Here is a 21,155-nt window from a genome sequence, read left to right as displayed (position 1 = left end):
GAGTTTATATTTCGCAATTCTGACTTTATAGCTCGCAATTCTGACTTTGTCTGGCACTTCTGACTTTATAGCTCGCAATTGTGAGTTTATATTACGCATTTCTGAGAAAAAAAGTCGCAATTAGCTTTTTTTATTTTTTATTCAGTGGCGGAAACGGGCTTCCATATTTAACACTGAAGCTGAAGCGGGTTTGTTTTCCATCACGGAGAACAGAAAGGCGCAGCTATGGGACACGAGTCTACAAATGTATAATTCTGGTGCGCGTTCCCGATTCCCTGTCCTCGCTCCCAAACGCGTTTCCAGTTGCTGCGCTGGCATCTGGCGCGCGACTCATCCAACAAGCTCGGAGCTGTCACGTGATCAACGAAAGAGCTGTTCTTTGAAAATGTGCATTTAGAAAAGTCCTGCGCTTATGACTACTCTACAGTGCTCCGAACATGGCTGATATGAAGAAAGTTTGTGTATTTAGTAACGTAGCGCCTTTCAGCGAGCTGGAAAACTTTTCTGAAACATGCACACGCAACGGTGGATTCGCAATTCTGACTTTATAGCTCGCAATTCTGACTTTGTCTGGCACTTCTGACTTTATAGCTCGCAATTGTGAGTTTATATTACGCATTTCTGAGAAAAAAAGTCGCAATTAGCTTTTTTTATTTTTTATTCAGTGGCGGAAACGGGCTTCCATATTTAACACTGAAGCTGAAGCGGGTTTGTTTTCCATCACGGAGAAAGGCGCAGCTATGGGACACGAGTCTACAAATGTATAATTCTGGTGCGCGTTCCCGATTCCCTGTCCTCGCTCCCAAACGCGTTTCCAGTTGCTGCGCTGGCATCTGGCGCGCGACTCATCCAACAATCTCGGAGCTGTCACGTGATCAACGAAAGAGCTGTTCTTTGAAAATGTGCATTTAGAAAAGTCCTGCGCTTATGACTACTCTACAGTGCTCCGAACATGGCTGATATGAAGAAAGTTTGTGTATTTAGTAACGTAGCGCCTTTCAGCGAGCTGGAAAACTTTTCTGAAACATGCACACGCAACGGTGGATTGCAGCAGCTTTAATAGTGGAAGCAGATGTTTGGATCTGGTTGCAGTGCTGTCTTGTCATAGCTCTGCTGGTACACCTTCATCTGGGTAAGTCTTGTAAATGAAAGTTTGAGACACTATAAGACAGTTCTAAACAAGACTGAACGCGAAAATATAATGCTAAATAAATGCACTTGAAAAATAAAAGCATGCGCACATTCATAACTGTATGCCTTAAGGCATATTTCTCAGCGCCTCGAAACTCACCGCCTACTTGCGTAACAATGTTAATTTACAGAATGGAACGAATCAAAATGTCCAAGAGCAGGCTTTATCAGACTGCAGGACAAATGTCTGACAAACTTGAGGGGAAATATTTCAAAATAGCCTCACAATACTCGGAATCCCTCTCAATCATTTAAGAGAGGATTTGAGGAATGAAGCATTATTTACATCTTAAAAAATAAAGAGGTATTTTGTGGTGTTGACACATTGAACTTTGTTGTGATGGGCTTCTTTTTAAAAACTGACTGAGAACTTGGAAAGCAACTCCAACTTTTCTGTGGATATTGCACATGAAAGACACACCAGTTTAAGCTCTTTCAACAGTTATCACCATTTATTTTACTTTGAAGTGCCAGAAAAGATTCTTAAGTTTGCAAGTTTGTCACAGATGTCAGATGTGGATCCTGTTATAAATTGTTTGCGTATCCTGTTTCATAGAAGTATGCGGTCCTGGCTGTTTATGAAGCATAACTTTGGTCAAGTAATATCCTGTGTCTCCTGTTGTTTCGTGACATCCAGGATGACTGTGGTAAGTCATACTCGGACATATCTCACACAATAGGAAATTGACTTTAACGACTGCAAATTTTATTTAAAAAAATACATTTTAAGGTTTTATTTTTAGGAGGAAATACTAGTGCTGTTCATTTATTTTGTACAGAATCTACTATGGCTGTGAGAAAATCCAAATACTTTAGGAGGAATATGAGACTTCAACAGAATTTCTTAGGAAGAATAACACTGAAACCTGTCACACCATGAGAAGGGTCTATATAAAGGGAGATGTGCTTTGCTCCCTGATTCTGCTGGTGCTTCTCTTTCTGCTGTTATATGCACATCAAAGAATAACGCCCGTATGGGGGACTTTGCACATTGAACAGGGGTCCACCAGGTCGAGACCCCTTCTCAGTGGAGCATCAATGGGACAGCAAACAAAGCCGGTCTCTTCAAAATATCCAGACATACCTCCTTGCAAACCTGAGGTTCAGATCAAGCCTAAAGCACAGGAACCATCAAAGGTCAAGTCTCAAAAAGCACGTAGCAAAGCAAAGTCTAAATTTCGCCAGCCCTCAACGACAGCAAGTCTGCAACCAACACATGCTTCCTTTGACTTTGACGATTACCTTCGAAAGAAAGACCAACGGGACTTCAAGCTGCTAATTGATCAACCAACAAAGTGTTCTGGACCAGAAGGAGCCCCTCACATTCTGATCGCCATAAAATCAGTAGCAACGGACTTTGACAAACGTCAGGTCGTTCGACGCACATGGGGACAAGAAGGTGTGTCCCAGAAAAACATGAACGTCAAGAGAGTTTTTCTTCTTGGTGTGCCCCAAAATCAAACAGTGCTCCCATTATGGGACAACCTGTTGGGATATGAGAGTCAGACTTTTAGCGATATCCTCCTGTGGGACTTTGAAGACACCTTCTTCAACTTGACACTAAAAGAAATCCACTTCCTACAATGGATCAATGTGAGCTGTCCCAAAGTGAAGTTTATTTTTAAGGGTGATGCAGATGTTTATGTGAACATTGACAATATCTTGGAGATGCTTGAGGGTCAAGAGATCAGTAAGGATCTTTTTGTTGGCGACATCATCGTCAATGCGAAACCAATTCGCAGGCGCAACAGTAAGTACTTTGTCCCAGAGTTTATTTACGGCCAGGGGATCTACCCGTCTTATGCGGGTGGAGGCGGCTTTGTCATGTCAGGACATACCGCACTGAAGCTCCACCTCGCCTGCCAAGAGGTGGAACTCTTCCCCATTGATGATGTCTTCTTAGGCATGTGTCTACTGAGGATCGGCCTTCAGCCGACTCGTCACGAGGGCTTCCGCACCTTTGGAATCGTAAGACCGTCTGCTGCACCCCACCTGCAGGTCTTCGACCCCTGCTTCTACAGAGAGCTGATGGTGGTGCACAGCTTGACGGTCCCACAGATCTGGCTCATGTGGAACCTTCTTCATGACCCTAACCTTCAGTGCCATAGCAGTCAGGATCCCACGGTTTTTCCCTTTCAGTGGAGCGACAAGATTGGGAAGACAGCTAAGAACAAGGCAAAGGAGAAGCTTAGGAACAACGATTATGGGATGAAAGTGTTTGTGGAACATTAACTCCAAGATAATGAATGTACTTTGAAAATAAAACATCAAACCATGGCTATGAGAAAATTCCTTCCCTCATTTTGGTTTAGTTAAATCATGGCCATGTTTAAACTAAAATGAGTTTAGTACAACATTGACCACAATTTAACAATTACAATGAGGCAATGAATTAGTACAACTTGGCCATGATTGATCTAAAATGAATGAGTGAGTTGTTGGAACTATTTCTTTATTCATGGCCACAATATATAATTTTTTCCCCGCATATCATGTGCGGACTTCCTTATATGATTATTTAAGGATGTTGGACTCCTCTTTTCTATACAGAGACATCTAATGGTCCTTAATTGTCATACTCTAAAAAGGGATTTGTGCACCTCTTGCGCTATATTCCATGTTATTTGAAGCAATATAGTAGCTTTGTGTGAGATATTTAAGTCTTTATTCACTGAAAATCTCCTTCAAGCCAGGACTTGGTTTCACACTTGGGAGTTATCGGTGTTGACACACGCAATATCTGAATGTATATGAACATTTCAGGTTTGGAACAACATGAAGATGAGTAAATTATTATTTTAGGGTGAACTATCCATCTAAAAGACTGTTTAAAAAATTGCTAAATGAAAGAAAAAAAACTTTCTAGTTCTGTAGATGGTTCTTTAAAAATGTTTCACAGCTGTATCATTCACTCAAACTATTCCTCTATTACTGTAGACTTCAGCAAAATGATAAAGATGTTGTTGTATAGGAATCGGACACATTTTGTATGCACAAAATGGACACTAATGTTATGTTGATACTGATATTCTCATGCAAAAAAGTATTGGGGTATGTATCACAGAACAGACTATTACTGTATATATTAGAAAAATGGTACTATTTATCAAACTGAACAATTTTTCTTTGATTATTGTGCTGTATTGTTTTGGATGATCTGCCGTCTTTTGGATTTAGATTAAACTGAATTAAATGATTGAATTTAGTAAGTAGCCTGCTGTGAACATGAACACTACTACACTTTGAGCTTGTTTTAAAGTGAATATAAAATACGTTTTTAACAAAAGACAAAGGATGCATCCATTCTTTCCCTCCATATTTATTACATCCATTCTTTAAATATTTTTGTTGAACACACTGTAACAGTTTTAATGAACAAAATGCAAAATTAGCAGTTAAAAAAAATTGATAATGCTTTCAGTAGATTCAACGAGGAAACTAAAATCCAATGGTCACAGCATTGTTGCACCATTCTGAGCTATTGACAAACATACACCAGACCATTCTGATTTATTATCCATCAACACAACGATTATTGCTTTAAAAACAAAACAAAATGAAACAACAAAAAAATGCCGGATAATGTTGATCTTCCGCATACATGTTCCTTAACTCTACAGAAGTAAAAATATCTGAGATACAAAACACCACATTGCAATCAATTTAGATACACTTTTTTTAATCGAGGATAAATCCCATTTCCAGAAATGGGTTAAATGTACTGAATCCACAAAAAATTATCACTTTGGAGGATGGGGAAGAACATACAATATAGAGGGATACAATACATAGCATTAATATGCGCATTAAACTGTATGGAGGTTGTCCATTTCTAATTACAATCCTCAGGACGATCATTCATTCATTCATTCCGATGCAAAAATAGGACAAAGTCTGAAGAGGAAACAATACAGCCAAAACCCATTTGATGAAAATTAAGCATTCACTTGCTCCTGGCATTAAAAATAAAACATCCACCTGAGATTGGGCAGGCAATCAGCCCATCAGACCACACTCCTGTAGTAAATCTCCCAAAATGACACTAAAACAGCAGTTGTGTTATTCCTTATTGACAACGGAGGTTCCAATTGTGCATTTTAAATCTGATCCTCAGCCCTAAACAGTTTTAAACTCATTAAAGTGGAACTTCACACCGTTTTTTTTTTTTTTTTTTTTAAAGTACAGGTTGTATTTTGATGGAAACACCGCAACCACTTAGTGAACCCCACATCATGAAGGGCCATCTACATGTTCTGATATATTTTTGACTCATAACATAATTTTTTCATATGCTGCATTTTGAACAGAGTAAACTATGGAAGCTAATTTCCACCCAGGAATAAAAAAAAATTAAAAAGGTAATTGCGACTTAATATCTGGATTGCAATTTTGACCTTTTTTGTACAAACTGTGAGTTTATCTCTCACAATTCTAACTTTTTTCCTCAGCATTGTGAGTTGACATCTCACAATTGTGAGTTATAAACTTATAATTGCAAGTTTCCCTCTTGCAATTGACTTTTTTTCTCAGAATCCTGGGTTTACATCTCACAATTGACTTTTACACAGAATTGAGAGGAAAAAGTCAAAATTGTGAAATTAAAACGTCACAATTTTTGTTGTGTTTCCATGGCGGAAATAAACTTGCATAGTACTAGCCTTTCAATACTCAATGAGTCCATTTTTCCTTAGTTCCTCTAATATTCAGGTACGATTTTCAAAACAAAAAGACTATCAATTTAGCTTTACATGCTCAGACATACACAAAGCAGTTTTTCAAACGATTTCATTTACAGAGAAAAAGTCAAGACAGGCTCGGTGGGAGATGAGACACAATGTTAATATCATCTTCCTTTTAAATGACCAAAACCTATGGGTAAAATATATTAAAAACACCACTGACGGCCTTCCAGCGCAGTTAATGTAACAGAAAGCTAAAAATGCCCGAATAAGCCTGAACCACACACTGCAGAAGCCTGAAGGGAGGTGGGAACGACACCAGAGAACCCGAGCTTGACAGCTATGGGTGGCTACGCTGCCAGGCAGCACAGCAATGAACAGTAGTTAGAGGTGAACAAACCATCTACTAAAGTTAAAACGCTCTAGTCATCATTGTTAAATCCTCCTGAAAGTGGTCAAATGTAGGCGACTTCATCCAGGACAACAGTGGAGGGAAGCTGCTATAGTGTCCCTCAAGGGCTGGCAAAGAAAAGCAGAAACTCTCAGTATGTTAGCAGTGTAGGGGAGTTCCAGATGTCAGCTGATCTGATACGGTACCATTAGGCTGATGAAACAATGAAAACGGTGTACGTTATTTACAGATCTGTACAGACATGGACATGGCTATAGAAAACATGATGTCTACTTACCAATCAATCGATTGAGCTGCTATGCTAAAAACAATTCAGGGACTGTATGGATCAAATCAAAAGAGATTATTATTACGATGTGAATTTAAAATGACAGAGAGCTAACCATTGTTTCTTCTTTGGCTAACATTTTGGCAATCAGGCGACAGAAGACAATTCTGCAGTTAAGACTTTAAGATACTGAATAAGGTAAAAGAACTTCACATCTCTGTACTGTGGACGAAAAAAAGAAAGAAGATGCAAACAAAATTGACGGCATTCAACGGGAAGGAGAAACGGCGATGGGTGGATGGCTTTTCTCGCCAGTCAGGGTCGTTACTAGCTTTGAAATCCAGATTGCACGTCGTCGTTCCCTCCCCCGCTGTCCTTTCTCTCCGAGACTCGGCAATTAAAATGTCCCTTAGTGGACAGGAGACAATTATCAAGTAAATTAGGTGTATTTTAGTGCAAATGTTCAAAACGAATGCGCTCACGAACAACAAAACAATAACAGAATCAACCATAAAGCGGCTGTACGCTATTGAAATGGGAGGTAATCTGTGCTGCTGACTTGGTATTAAAATGAGTTTATGAATGTGTATGGGAGCCTGCTCATGTGCCACAAAAACATTTTCACAGCACTGGATCCATACTGTGCTAGCTTGTGCTTGGAACCTCACGTAAATTCATACAAAACACACTCGTCGTTGAATTTTGCTGCGAAAGTTTGTCCTCATTTGACTTTGCTCTAATCCTCTGCTCGTCGGAAAGCAAACGAAGTTGAATTCATGTGCATTTTTGTTAAAGTGTTTAGCGTGCAGAGGAAAAATTGCTTCACAGTTTGCCCGTTGGTGCGTCTGGTATGGAAATTTTAGAAGGTTAGGCAAAAAAAACAAAACACAAATATGCTTGTGTGGAAATGGATCACTGTGCATCCACAAGTATTATAACGATGCTGATGTTGATGCATGTCTGTGTTAAAGCTTTGGGGGCAAAGCCAGGTTTACACGGTTATCCGGGATCATTAGCAGGCTGAGGGCAGCCTCCATGCTATTATCAGAGGAGGAGACCGAAATGGAATTAAAATTTGATTAAAATTTGAAGGGTGGGGAGTTCAACTCCAGAGAAACTCCCAGCATGTCTTGCTTTATCTTGTGTGATGGCAGCAGTGAGTGAAGGCACACTCTGCTGGTCAGTTCAGAGGCTCTGCAGGGCTGGACGGGCACCGTGGGCATGGCGGCTTCCTCAGTGGGCACTCGGATCGGCATGGGCCAGGCTACTTGGACGAGGCGCTCCGTAGAGAGTCACAGAAGCTATGTGGTTATTCTGCATGACCTGCAACCACAGCAACAACATGTAGATGAGATCCAATAGTTAATTAAGTGCTTAGTTATGTATGATCTATGGGTGATTAATATATCAGTACCATACTGGTTATCTGCAAATAATAGGGACTTTTTAAATTTTATTTAAAAATCAGTGTCAGACAGTTTGGGATATTTTAAAGTTGGGATAAAATGAAATTTGTGATAGTATTTTCTCACCTATTGTGACAAAAACCCGAGTGAAATGGCTTCTTAAACAAGAAAGGGCGAAAATATGTTGTTGCAAAGTTATTTTGATTAAAGAGTACAAGGGCACATGATTTGAAAAAATATGTGCATGGATAAATACTGCAATATTCCATTAAAAAAATAAAGTTCATGGTGACTTTAATAATGCATGCCTATTTCCCCTGTTTTTACAATTAAAATACCTTTGCAGTTATCTAATGCTCTCTTATAAATAATATTATCTTTAACAAATATGAATATACATTTTTTCATATTGTACATTCTAATGTTGTGTGATGACTAAATTCACTTACAGCAATTAAAATGACTAATTTTCAATGTTTTACTTTTTAAAAATGTATTAAAATAAAATGGTTCTAACAGTGGCCATTTATTGGTTACTGGCCATAACATGAAAATAGTTATCTGCTAAACTGTATCAGCCAGTACATCCCTAGTAAGAGCCAATGATATTTCCATTCAATTGTGAACACAGCACAGCTGCAACAGCTGTGTGAATACCAAATCTGCCATTTATAGAGATTTATTTATTTTTTAAATTAATATATTTATTTTTAAACAGGCTGACTAAGTAAAACAAACCGTACACACAGTTGATCTAGTCACATACCTCAAATATCATCCGCTGTAGTCCAAAGCAAAATGTGGAACCAAAAGGGTTGGTGTTGTTTGCAGATGATGACCTGCAGCAGTGCACAATTAATCAATTAATCAGAGATTATGAACAGGTTTTCATATGCAGAGGTGTCTGTATGCTGTAGTTTGAACTAAACCATGTGAAAAACTACAGACTTTTTTTTTTTTAAATTCAGGCAGTGTTGATATTTTTCATCAAAACTATTACAAATCTTTCATGAATTGAAATAAAGCTGAAATAACAACTATAAAACTATAACTAGAAATATTAAATAAAAACTCAAATGAATAAAAATGACAAAAGCACATACAACTAACTAAAACATGAATAAAAACATTTAAATATACAAAGAAAAGCTAATTTAAAATATTAATAAATACTATACCCCTACATAAATAATACTAAAATAACATATGGTCATATCTACCCCTATGGCTCTCACCTGTGTAGCACAACTGGTTTTTCCATGGGGTGTCCTAGCAGCTCCTGAATCTGATCCCACTGAGTGCAAAAGTTGAAAACATAATTAGTACTCTCTTAAAAACTTTTATGAATTATTTATCACATACAGTAGTGAATAACATAGCATCTAATGCATGTGTATATTAAGTATGTGTTGACTATACAGTGAAGTCCATGAACTCACTTTGCTGTAGGTGGTCAAAATGCAGTCCTCACTCTGAGCATCTGCCCCATCTGAAACACAATTTAAAGAATAAGAAAAACACCAAACACCACAGAATAACAATCAAGTCCAGAGAATGTAATATAGACCTTTTTTAATGATGAGAGGAATCTTGAAATCACACCGATGATATCTGAGATGGGAATAAAGGGCAGTTACATTCTCCTGGAATATGATACTCAAACCACACATTGCTAAACACTGCAAGCATTATGAAATGAAAATCAATATTCAATCAATATGCCCAGACTGCAAAACCTCCAGAATGACCTTCCCAACAGCAGTGACCAATTGAAATAGATATTCAACCAAATATTTACAATGCTGCAATACATAATACAATAAAAGCAGAGAAATGAGACTCACATGTTGAAGTTGTAATGGCCAGGGAAGTTGGTGTGAAGGACAAATTTTTTGACCAAGTGGGTTGTAGAGTCAAACAGTATATCCTGAAAGATATAGAGAGAATAATTGCTCAAAAGTTTAAGGGTTTACGTAAACTGAACAAACAAAATCTACACTAACAGCACGTTATGGATTAATTAGAAGTAATGTAACTAATGGAGTAAGTTAAAAATGATACTCACCACTCCCAGAATATAATAGTTAAAGTAGTAGTCATTACACTTGGACGGGACTTGCTTGTGAGGGGAGGGTGAATGGATCTTCATCTGAGACGTACAAAAAAAGAAAAGATATTTCAAGACAAACAGAATAAATGGGAGGCAATGTGATCATCTTGAGAATAATGTGCCGTGTTTTGTATAAACAGGTTTGGTCATTACCTTATCCTCTGACTTGTAGAAGACCTTATGTGGAGAGCCAAGAGCACTCAAAACATCCTGACAAGAATCTCCAAAGTAGATGTTTCTCTCAACGGCTCGCACTTTCGTATCAGCCAACACTCCCGGGCCACATCCTGAGAAAGTAAAAACACAAACAATGTGAAAAAAGCAGCTTTTCAAACAGCATACTTGTTTGCTAATTAATTTTCTATTATTACTGGATGACTAGATATCACTTGTTATAATCTGGATTACAGCACCAAGGTTTCACTGTGGACATCAAGGCAGCAGTAAAATTGGTTCAAAAAACATAAATAAACACACACTGCATCCAAACCTTTAGATTTTTAATGTTTTTGAAATAAGTCTCATTTTCACCAAGGCTGCATTTACTGAACAAAACTACTGTAAAAACAGTTATATTGGGAAATATTATTACAATTTAAAATGCCTATTTTCTATTTTAAAATGCAATTTATTCCTGACAGCAAAGTTGTATTTTCAGCAGCCATTACTGCAGTCTTCAGTGTCACATGATTTTTTTCTTACTGACCCCAAACTTTGAACTGTAAATAAATATTCTTAAAAATTTATGTTAATAAAATTGCTTGTTTTTAAAGACATTTTGTTTCCTTTTTATGATAAATGAAGTTAATTTTCAAAAGAATATTATTTATTAACCGTAAAATATCGTTGATAAGCCTATGTATTTTGCTATCCTAAAATGCATGATTACATAGTTGCGGTTTATGATTTGCATTTGTTATTCTTTTTCTCTGTTGTCAGCGACCCCTATCATGACAGACCTGCAATCCATTTTTGGGTCACGGCCCTCCAGCTGGAAAACACTGAACTATATAGTTAAACTCACATAATACTGATTACCAAGAACATTTCAAAAGAATGTTAAATAGAATCTCTATAAACATCTTTGTTAAGGTCAATACATCTATGATTATGCCAGCTTTATGGTTTATGCTATAGCGATAAAATAAACCTATGCTGTTTGTTTATGTTGGCGATGAATAACAATCAAACAATAATCAGCACAAATGTTTATTTATCCCAGAAGTACAAATTACTTATGCTGGTTTGCTAAGCACTGCTTAACTTTTGGAATAACATGTCATGATATGTCTTTAAACACAGAAGCTTGCCAGAAAACAGGGAACTGTTGCTCTCCTCAACATGCTTAAAATTAATTTACTGCACTTCCGATTTCTCCCAATATGGGGACATGAGACTTGTCAGTCAATAAATGGGAAAACAAAGTAACTGGCGTTACTTTTTTGAAAAAGTAACTCAGATATTTTCTTGTAAATTAAAAAAGTAATGCGTTACTTTACTAGTTACTTGAAAAAAGTAATCTGATTACATAACTCGCGTTACTTGTAATGTGTTAACCCCAACACTGGTCATATGCATGTTTATTGAAAACTTGCATAATGATGTCTGACATTAGTTTTATGGATAATACCTGCGGTGAGCAGGCGAAGTTTGAGACCCAGCGGTCCTGCCCCATCTCTCAACACCTCCACACTCTCGGCATACACATTACCAAGGTAACAGGCCAGAGGCATCACTGGAGCCCTGTGAAGAAATATATAATTTACAATGTTTGCTGCTTAATGGGAATGCAACCCACAGCGTTCTTACCAAGTGCTTAAACTGAACAATCAAAATTAGAGGCCCAAGGTCTCTTACTAAATGCAGATTAATGCACCCCTGGGCCACATACAAATTTCAAATAGACATAATAAGACAATGACTTTGAACTTTAGGGTAGGTAAGTAAACACATCCATGCTCAATAGTATGCAGCTGTAATCATTCATTAGTAGTGATATGGCATTTTACTTACACCTAAACTCCACAAATATCCAAACACATGCACGGCTCTTACTTGGTTTCTTGAAGGTTGTTTCCAGAGTAAATGTGCATCCGTTTGACAGTGGCCCCATGGGGAATCTGCAGGGAGGCCAAGCCATGGGCAAAGTTAGGCTGGCAAGGCAAAACAGCTAGGAGTAGAACACGATGTCTGTGCAGGTGTCTCTTTTGGTGAAAAGATGCTCACATCATCAAAGTAATGTATTTTAGATCAATTCACACATGGGTCAGGGTTATTATCATTATCTAAAACTATTGAAACATTTTTGTTAATTGAAACAAAGCTAAAATAAAATACAAATATTAGATTAAAACTGAAACTAAATGAAAATGAGACACATTGAAGTTGAAGTTTAAGCACTTAAAATGAACTAAAACTGAAATTAAATAATTTAAATCTAAATAGTAATTTTAAAAAAACTAAAAATGTAAAACTGAACATAATATCACTAGAACTGAACTAAAACAAAAAATTGAAAAACTAAAATAAACAAAAATAAAAAGCTAATTAAACATTAATAAATTATAAAAATAATAAACTATAATAGTATAGAAATAACCCTAGTATAAAACTGATATAAGTGCCATTCATTTACATGCAATAATCTGTATTTATCTGTATCTATCTTAATTTACTTTATTAATAATAAAGTATTTCATATTATTATTAATATTGTCAATATTTAACTTTATAAGCAATACAAACCTAAATTGTATTTATTTTTTATGATTTAACGCCATGTCAGCACCAGTGGCTTTATTCATGGCAAGAGGAAACATTTCAATATGGAACGATATTCCGGACAATTTTCAAATAGAACACTCTCTATTACGGATTAAAAGTGTAAGTGAGTGTAAACAGTGAGAGATGCCGAGACAGGTGAAAAGCGTTTGGTTTATAGTGAATATTGACCTATTGTGCGTACCGTTGTGGCTCCCGCTGTTAGCAGGGGATAATCCCTACATTTGGGTTAGAAAAGACATAATTATGTATTGTGCCAAGAAGGTTGCACTGTCTGTTCGTTCACACAGGTACGAAACTGATTGGTAGCTGCCTTTAGCTGAGCCTTTACCGATTACCTCCACTGATCAGAGCATTCTGCACGGTCGTCTGTGAGTGACGTCACCTCCCAACACAAACACGCCCCCTAGTATAGCCCCGCCCCCTCACATTGATTGGCAGCTTTCCATGTAGACATCGGAAATTCAAATGCAAAAGGAATTGCGATTCCATTTGAGTTTTGGCAGGTTACATGCGCGACGCAGCGAGAGTGAAAAAGCAGACGTGGTAATTAATATTGCTATTTAAATATGACAGGCTCGTAACTCCTAAGACATGGGAAATACAGTTGCAAATGGACTTTGCTTTTTCATTTGAAATTTGGCCGTCACTGTGCGTTCGCGAAAGCGAAAATGCAAACGCTAATGCAGGATTTGCAATTGCATTTGGATTATGTCACAATTTATGCGTCCACATATTGAAAACGCAATTGAAAATACAATTTGCTATTCTATTTGAAAATTGTCCGGAATATCGTTCCATATTTCAATTTCACAATTCAGTCATATATATAATTTCAAAACAATTACTGTATATAAAAGTTTTGTTTGAAATTTATATATATAAATAAATAAATGTACAAATATACAAAAACATATATTGTTTTTTCATATATTGTCTTTCAGCTTAATGCATGACAAATATTTTTTTAATTATTTTTGAAAATGTCTATTAATACATTTTCTGAATAAAAACGTTGCCTAGTATTATTTAAAATTTGACATTTTTTATTTATTTATTATTATTATTATTTACTTTATTACTAATGAGTACGGTAGTACTTTATTTTTTGCAATCATTCTACATACAGTGCGTGCATAATTATTAAGCAAGTTGATATTCTGATCATATATTTTTTTTCCAAGCACATTTTATCAATTCCAAACCACATCAATCTTAATAAGTACTATTCATTTTGTATTTATTAATTTATAAGTGATATATAATTGTCCATGAAGGCTGGAAGTGAAAAACTCCTTATGTTCAGGTGTGCAGAATTATGAAGCAGGTTTTCTTTTACTGATAAAATGAGCCACAAAAAGAGATTTAACTCAGACTGAAAAGTAAAAAAATTATTAAATGCCCATTAGAAATATTCAAAACTAATGATACAGAAATTTCAAAGTTAAGACATGACCATTGGACAGCAAAATGGTCATTGGGTCAGCATGGTCAAAAAAAAAACAACAACGGTGGAGAAGAAAAGACAATTAACTGCAAAAAATTAAGAATTAAGGTGAAGAAATAGGTGTGAAACCATCAGGAACCCTTTAGTCTCCAGCGCCACCATTTTCCAAAAACTGCAACCTACCTTTAGTCTCCAGAAGTGCAAGTTGTCAGGTTCCCAGAGACTTAGGTTAGGTAAAGGATCCTAAAAAATGACCCTCATTTAATAAGAATAACATGCTGAAGATTTGGAATTGGTAAAATATGCTTTGAAAAAAAAAAATGCTCAGAATATCAACTTGCATCATAATTATGCACGCACTGTACAGTACTTAGCTTTATATGTCTTTAATTATAAAGCAATCACATGAAACAATAGAATAAGCCACATTTTTTAGGCAGTGAACGGAAGAGTATACTAACAAAAAAGTTGAAAATACCATGGAAATACCATATTTATACATCATGCCAAATGCAATACAATGGTTTTACCTGTATTCTTTGAAGCTCCATCTAAATACCATGAACATGGTATTATTCAGTAGCATGAACACAGGGAGCAAACCTAATCTCACCTCATATTTAGGAGCTTCACTCCACGAGTCCAGCTGGAAAGAGAAGGAAAGCCCTCGGAAGTTGAGGTGGAAGAGCTGCTCGGCAGCATTGTAGACTGGACAGAGAGAACATGAAGCCCACAATAAATACACAGACACAGTAAATAGGAGTCTGGACAAATAACTGACACAGACAATAACTCTCACCTCCTGGATGAGTAGCGCCAAAAGACTGATCAATCTGCTCAATAGTAGGTGCTATTGCCTGAGAGTTAAAATGTACTCCACTGTAATGAACAGAGGAATGCGTCATTTTACATTTCTGTGGCTGACAAAGAAGTTATTAGATCTTAATTCTATAATATCTTAAGATAAAAAAAAAGCTTAATTCTGGGTGAAACACAAATGTAATCCACAACTACTGTGGCTAAACAAGATGACTTACCAGTATTTCAGTTTCACTTTGCTCAAATCGTACACTTCAATTACCTGCAAAAACAACACTGACTCAATGGAGATATATTTGCAACGTAGTGTAAGAAATAAACATATTTTAACAAAATCTCTATCACACACACACGCACACACACTTCACCTCTCACCTTCAGTCTCTGATTGCAGGCGTCAAACAGCAGTTTAATTCCATCCTGAGTCAAGTTGAGAATGAGGTCGTGGCTGAGTGGCATCTGTTTGAGGGAGACAAACAGGTCAGATAAGGAGGATACAAATAATCCATATACTTTAGTGCCTTAGATAAAAAAAAACTCACAACATAGACATTCATAGACATAATAATGGCAGATCCGTACTTGTTCGCTGTAGAGCACCTGGACATTTTTGATGATTCGGCAGTGTTTCTGTAATATTGAAATGGCCTGGGCCAATGGCATCCCTGGAAACAAATCCAGACAAACAGTTCAGTTCACATTAACATGATGATGAAAGAAGCGGCATCAACAGCTGTACACAGTGTGTAGTAAAAACATGATAATTACAGGGCATAAAACACATAATTATATGCTTGCCAACGTTCATAATAATTGATTATTACACGGCACAGTCCAAAAGTACTTTTTTTTTAAGCAAAACTAACTTTTTTTTAAGTTTAATGGTCCAGTCACAACAAGAACAATAACTAGCCATAAAGCCTGTCTTAAAAAACAACAACAAAAAAACAATAGCGGAGCATTTATGAGCGAGAAAAACACTGACAATCAAACAAAATAATTCATATTTTAAAGCGCGCGATGTTGCAATTTGTTAATACCAAACCTGAACAAACAAAGTCATCGTTCGTTGCTGTAGACGCAAATATCGTTAGTCGCGTTGCAGTTCTTGAAACGAACGGGCCTATGTAGTATATACATGTTTTTTTTTAACAGACGGAGGGTTTAATATAAATAACAATTATTTATATCCTTAAAACAATACATGTATAACCAGATAATAAAGTCATATTTTTGATTTATCTAGTATGTAGAAAGGAAACAAACTGGATAATATCGGTATAAAAAAAAAACACATTCAATGTGATGCAAGATTGCGATAATGCTGATTCCATTCATCATGAGTTAAATATATTTATATTTAATTTGAAATATATTTAATATATTATGTTTTCTTTGAATATTCCCGTATCAGCCCTAGTGAAACAAAATAGAGGGACGGAAAAAAAATCAGTGTAGCTGGGACTTTTTCAGGTCAAGTGGACCTCGGATGTGAAGTGTCACAGAGAACGTGATGCAACTGTGAAATCCTGATGGCAATGATGATGAAAGAAGCGGCATCAACAGCTGTACACAGTGTGTAGTAAAAACATGATAATTACAGGGCATAAAACACATAATCATATGCTTGCCAACGTTCATAATAATTGATTATTACACGGCACAGTCCAAAAGTACTTTTTTTTTAAGCAAAACTAACTTTTTTTTAAGTTTAATGGTCCAGTCACAACAAGAACAATAACTAGCCATAAAGCCTGTCTTAAAAAACAACAACAAAAAAACAATAGCGGAGCATTTATGAGCGAGAAAAACACTGACAATCAAACAAAATAATTCATATTTTAAAGCGCGCGATGTTGCAATTTGTTAATACCAAACCTGAACAAACAAAGTCATCGTTCGTTGCTGTAGACGCAAATATCGTTAGTCGCGTTGCAGTTCTTGAAACGAACGGGCCTATGTAGTATATACATGTTTTTTTTAACAGACGGAGGGTTTAATATAAATAACAATTATGTATATCATTAAAACAATACATATATAACCAGATAATAAAGTCATATTGTTTATTTATCTAGTAGGTAGAAAGGAAACAAACTGGATAATATCGGTATAATAAAAAAACACATTCAATGTGATGCAAGATTGCGATAATGCTGATTCCATTCATCATGAGTTAAATATATTTATATTTAATTTGAAATATATTTAATATATTATGTTTTCTTTGAATATTCCCGTATCAGCCCTAGTGAAACAAATCAGTGTAGCTGGGACTTTTTCAGGTCAAGTGGACCTCGGATGTGAAGTGTCACAGAGAACGTGATACAACTGTGAAATCCTGATGGCAACTGACTATAAATGTCAAATAAATCAGCTCGTTTTCAAGTGGTCTAGCATTAGATAATTCAACATGCAATGTTTACTTCAGCTTTTGAACTGATCTCACACTCACCTAATGCGAATTCCCATTGTTCATTTCCCAAAGATCGCTCAGGAACGACCTCCAGATCCAGCATTGGCGGGGAGAAATTGGGAATATCAACGAGGATCTCTGACTGTGCCAGATCTGAGTCTTCCCTCTCGAAATCTCTCGAATAATCCACCGAATCAGTCCAAATATAACGAAGTAGTACGTTCAAAAAGCTCCTAAACACAGTTCGAGTGCCACACGACACCCCTGACTTCAGATATGTCAAAACACAAGTGATGCAATGCAGCTATCAACGCATTGCACGGTCACCATGCTTATAAATAACACTATAAAACGAATCACAGATACACACGGGCAAACACACTTATAAAAAGGCCAATATGACTAAGCTTAAATAAATTAAACAAGTAAACGGTATGTCAGTCACAGCGAGCCCATGTCAAGAATGAATAACTGGTTACAGGTTGCTGCTCTTTTATCAACTTCCATAAGCATGAATTCATTCAAGACGTTATTTATCTTATAACCAATATATAGGCGAACAAATTATATAACTGCTGTCTGTTGTAAAAAAAGAAAAACAACAAACACTTTGATCTGACCTTTGACTTACTCCTGAATCACATAAAACACATAAGCTACTAATTATTACATCGAACGAAGAAACTTTCGTATCCAACCAGATAAATTACATGCATTTAGGCTATTTATGGCAACGATCACAGGCCGAGATAAGTCCACATACACACATCAGACTATCAGTGACTCGCACGAGCCTCGCCTGACGTTTTCTTTCTTTCCGATGATTCAACAGCAAACAAACAGCTCAGCACTTATGACCATCATCTGTTCCTAATAACGCGGATTTCTCCGGGTGCCGCCGTTTCGGTTGCTGGAGATCGCGCACTGTTACATGCAGCTTTATTTTCCGGTGTCTCTGACGTTTAAGATTTGCTTAAGATGATAAAGAAAGAGCCCCTCCAAAAGCAACTTCCATCCAAAACACCATGGTCAGCTGATAATTCAACTTCCTGTGCGAACGAGATAGCACTTCCTGGCGGCAATTTTCAAAATAAAAGTCAAAGAGAGGGGCACAGTCCGTACACAGAACATAGACTGCAGAGTGCAGACCACAGAAAGCCATAGCCAAAAACAACACAAAATAATAAATAAATCAGTAAAAATAAAATAAAGAGAGTTCGACTCGATAGTTCGATCCTGTTGACGTTTCTATGTTGATGACCAGATTTTATGTGACATATTATTAGTTTGGTGCTTAAAGCAAAACATTTATGTCGGAAATACTATATACTGTCTATAGTATTACATTTTTGAACATCAATTAATTTTTGGTCCGCTCACGGGATTCGTCCAACAGTGTCGTCCAAGAGTGCAGGTAAATTTGACTTTTTTAGCTCATCTCACATAGCAGGCTAAGAAATACACAAAAGACAATATCAGTTTGCTTTAAATAAATAAAATAATAAATGTAATAGACCTTAGTCAGAGTACCGCCATATTTAAGTTTTGACATGCACCAAAATGAGGCTTTTAGGTGTCAAGTGTGGAGTGTTTTGGACTGTGCTGTTGTTGAACTTATCGATTGTTCAGCTGACAAAACATATTACAAAAGACTTTCAGTAAACAAAAACTCCATAAAACAGTGCATACCATTGAGTATACTGTAAAGTCTATCCCTCACAGCCTTATTTTCATCAGCATAAACTTCAGTATGGCGTCTATCCTGATTAAGGTCTATTAGGCCTACTGTGTTTGTCACAGAGAAAGATAAGGAGTAACTGTTATGGGCAGCTGGACAAATGTCGAACTCTTTACTTTTTCTTGTTCATTCCAGCCTAGGGCTAGATCTGACAGCTAAATCAAAAAATTGAGCTTGTGGTCACATACAGGAAAAGCCACACCAATGAACACAGTAATTTGAAAAGGTTATAGATCGAGAATACTGATAAAAAGCCGCCAGATGGCGTCATTTATTGAAAGCCTGGAGTGACTGGCCAGTGCTTTCATAACCGTGCAGGTGATGATAATACAGAGAGACAATGTGGTGAATGCTGAGATTAAGGAAACTGTCTGTGTATTATTATTTATACTCAAAAACATGACATAAAATGTTCAAATGATATGTTCCTCTGGTGTCTGACTATATTGTTCTAATTTAATTTACATTTGTCTGTGTTTTCTGTGAGTAGGCCTACTTTGTTCACTTTTGATCATCACATGCTCATCTAGTACAAATGTATTACATACACACAAGGATTCATACAAACACAAAAAGAGCCAAAAATATTTGTTGGGCACATGCATAAACAGATGAATAGAATAGAATAGAACAACACCAATGTTCAAAAGCTGAAGAGTCAGTGGTCTAAGAATTGCATAATATAATGTTTGGATGAAAATATATATATGTGTATACAGTACATTTAAGATAAGTTTATAGCTTGAACCTCCTTGTCTTGATCATATGCCAGTATATGTGCGGTACAGTGTGTGCATGTTCTTTGAGAGTTTGTATATGTAACAAACTATGTTTGTTTATTATGTGAAACATGCTTTTGTGTGTCTGAGCAAACCCCATTTAACCCCGCATTGTCCCATTGGGCCTTTTTCCTTAATTAAGTAGCTTTGTAAGTAGTTTTGGTTAAAAAGGCCTGGTAAACAAAAACTGTCCAAATAGAATGAAAGATCAATTTTCCGGAAAACCCTTTAAAAGAGTATGCAATATATTCACATTTGACACAAATTGATTGAAAAGACAGAACGAGACACTGTGAATGATTTGCAAAGCTCTGTGAATAATTAGACTTTCTCTGCACCAATAGCCCAGATCAAAACTTCAATTACATTGTTTGTGGAAAAATTGTTGGCCCTCATTTTATTTATTGTGTTTAGTAACAAACCTTGCCAGTCTGTTTCACAGAGTTTTTTTGTTGTTTGTTTTCATCCTTCAGATGGGAACATGATGAATAAAACAAAGAGTAAGGAATTTTAACACATGTTCCTAACGGTTAAAAATAACAGAAAAACCTGTGTCTACTTATACAAACAATATAAAACCAGATTTCTGTCCTTGTTTTGAGTTCTGAAGACAGATTCAATGATGAAAAATGCATGTTGAATGAAGACAACTCAAATAAAATGTTAATCGTTTTAAGAGCTATCAATAATGAAGTAATATGAAAAACAAAGGCAATTCATTTACTGTTATTATACCTTTTGATCAAACACAAAAAGGCAATGCTTTTGTCAGTTAAAAGCTTAATAAAACAATATTGAAAGTTTAGACACGCTCAAAGAAAATGGCAACACATCTGTGGCATTAAACAATCTCTGTATTGAAACCTACATTATCATAGTGGCATGCTGTGTCTGGATTTTTAGTCTAAAACTTTATGAATCACCATCTTCAGAGGGATAGTACAAACTCAGGAAAAACTTTCAAGTTTATCCACAGAAACCTCCAAATGCGTAATGTAATCACAGGCCAGCTGTGTGCACTTGTAAAGTTGTTATAATCCCTCTCTGTCCTATAAACAGGAAAATACATAATATAAAGCATCATGCGTGCATCCACAAATAATACAGTT

General features: G+C 36.3%; 2 protein-coding genes across 5 annotated transcripts; one reads left to right on the top strand and one right to left on the bottom strand.

Annotated features, from left to right (window-relative positions):
* Positions 1 to 865: 865 nt before the first annotated feature.
* LOC107549622 (UDP-GlcNAc:betaGal beta-1,3-N-acetylglucosaminyltransferase 9-like) lies at positions 866 to 3,992 on the top strand. The gene is made up of 3 exons (XM_016230771.1): positions 866 to 1,132; positions 1,748 to 1,838; positions 1,971 to 3,992. The coding sequence occupies exon 3, from the start codon at positions 2,068 to 2,070 to the stop codon at positions 3,421 to 3,423; it is 1,356 nt and encodes a 451-aa protein (XP_016086257.1). The 5' UTR covers positions 866 to 1,132; positions 1,748 to 1,838; positions 1,971 to 2,067; the 3' UTR covers positions 3,424 to 3,992.
* Positions 3,993 to 4,410: 418 nt separating this feature from the next.
* Positions 4,411 to 18,561, bottom strand: phaf1 (phagosome assembly factor 1). 4 transcript variants are annotated; one of them, XR_001604585.1, is made up of 17 exons: positions 17,569 to 18,561; positions 15,696 to 15,778; positions 15,489 to 15,572; positions 15,332 to 15,375; positions 15,094 to 15,173; positions 14,908 to 15,002; positions 12,122 to 12,270; positions 11,697 to 11,809; positions 10,220 to 10,353; positions 10,022 to 10,105; positions 9,801 to 9,883; positions 9,524 to 9,567; positions 9,396 to 9,445; positions 9,192 to 9,250; positions 8,723 to 8,795; positions 6,560 to 7,873; positions 4,411 to 6,474 (listed from the first exon to the last, which is right to left on the bottom strand). XR_001604585.1 is itself a non-coding variant. In XM_016230785.1 (16 exons), exons 1-16 carry the CDS (start codon positions 17,630 to 17,632, stop codon positions 7,784 to 7,786), a joined length of 1,329 nt encoding a protein of 442 aa, XP_016086271.1. In that variant the 5' UTR covers positions 17,633 to 18,561; the 3' UTR covers positions 4,411 to 7,783. The 4 variants fall into 4 exon arrangements, 3 of the variants coding, with proteins under 3 accessions (XP_016086271.1, XP_016086272.1, XP_016086273.1); XM_016230785.1 differs by having other exon boundaries at positions 4,411 to 7,873; XM_016230786.1 differs by having other exon boundaries at positions 4,411 to 7,873; positions 12,122 to 12,219.
* Between the last annotated feature and the right edge of the window lie 2,594 nt (positions 18,562 to 21,155).

Source organism: Sinocyclocheilus grahami, unplaced genomic scaffold (assembly GCF_001515645.1).
Source record: "Sinocyclocheilus grahami isolate Dianchi unplaced genomic scaffold, SAMN03320097.WGS_v1.1 scaffold377.1, whole genome shotgun sequence".
Classification (NCBI taxonomy): Eukaryota; Metazoa; Chordata; class Actinopteri; order Cypriniformes; family Cyprinidae; genus Sinocyclocheilus; species Sinocyclocheilus grahami.
This window is presented reverse-complemented; position numbering and strand designations above follow the sequence as displayed.

Coding starts and splice junctions, on each gene's coding strand:
- phaf1 (XM_016230785.1), bottom strand. CDS start 17,632: ATGCTGGATCTGGAGGTCGTTCCTGAGCGATCTTTGGGAAATGAACAA. Junction 12,271..14,907: donor GTGAAGCTCCTAAATATGAG/GTGAGATTAGGT, acceptor TTTCACCAAAAG/AGACACCTGCACAGACATCG. Junction 9,568..9,800: donor GGCCATTACAACTTCAACAT/GTGAGTCTCATT, acceptor TTCCCATCTCAG/ATATCATCGGTGTGATTTCA.
- LOC107549622 (XM_016230771.1), top strand. CDS start 2,068: ATGAGAAGGGTCTATATAAAGGGAGATGTGCTTTGCTCCCTGATTCTG.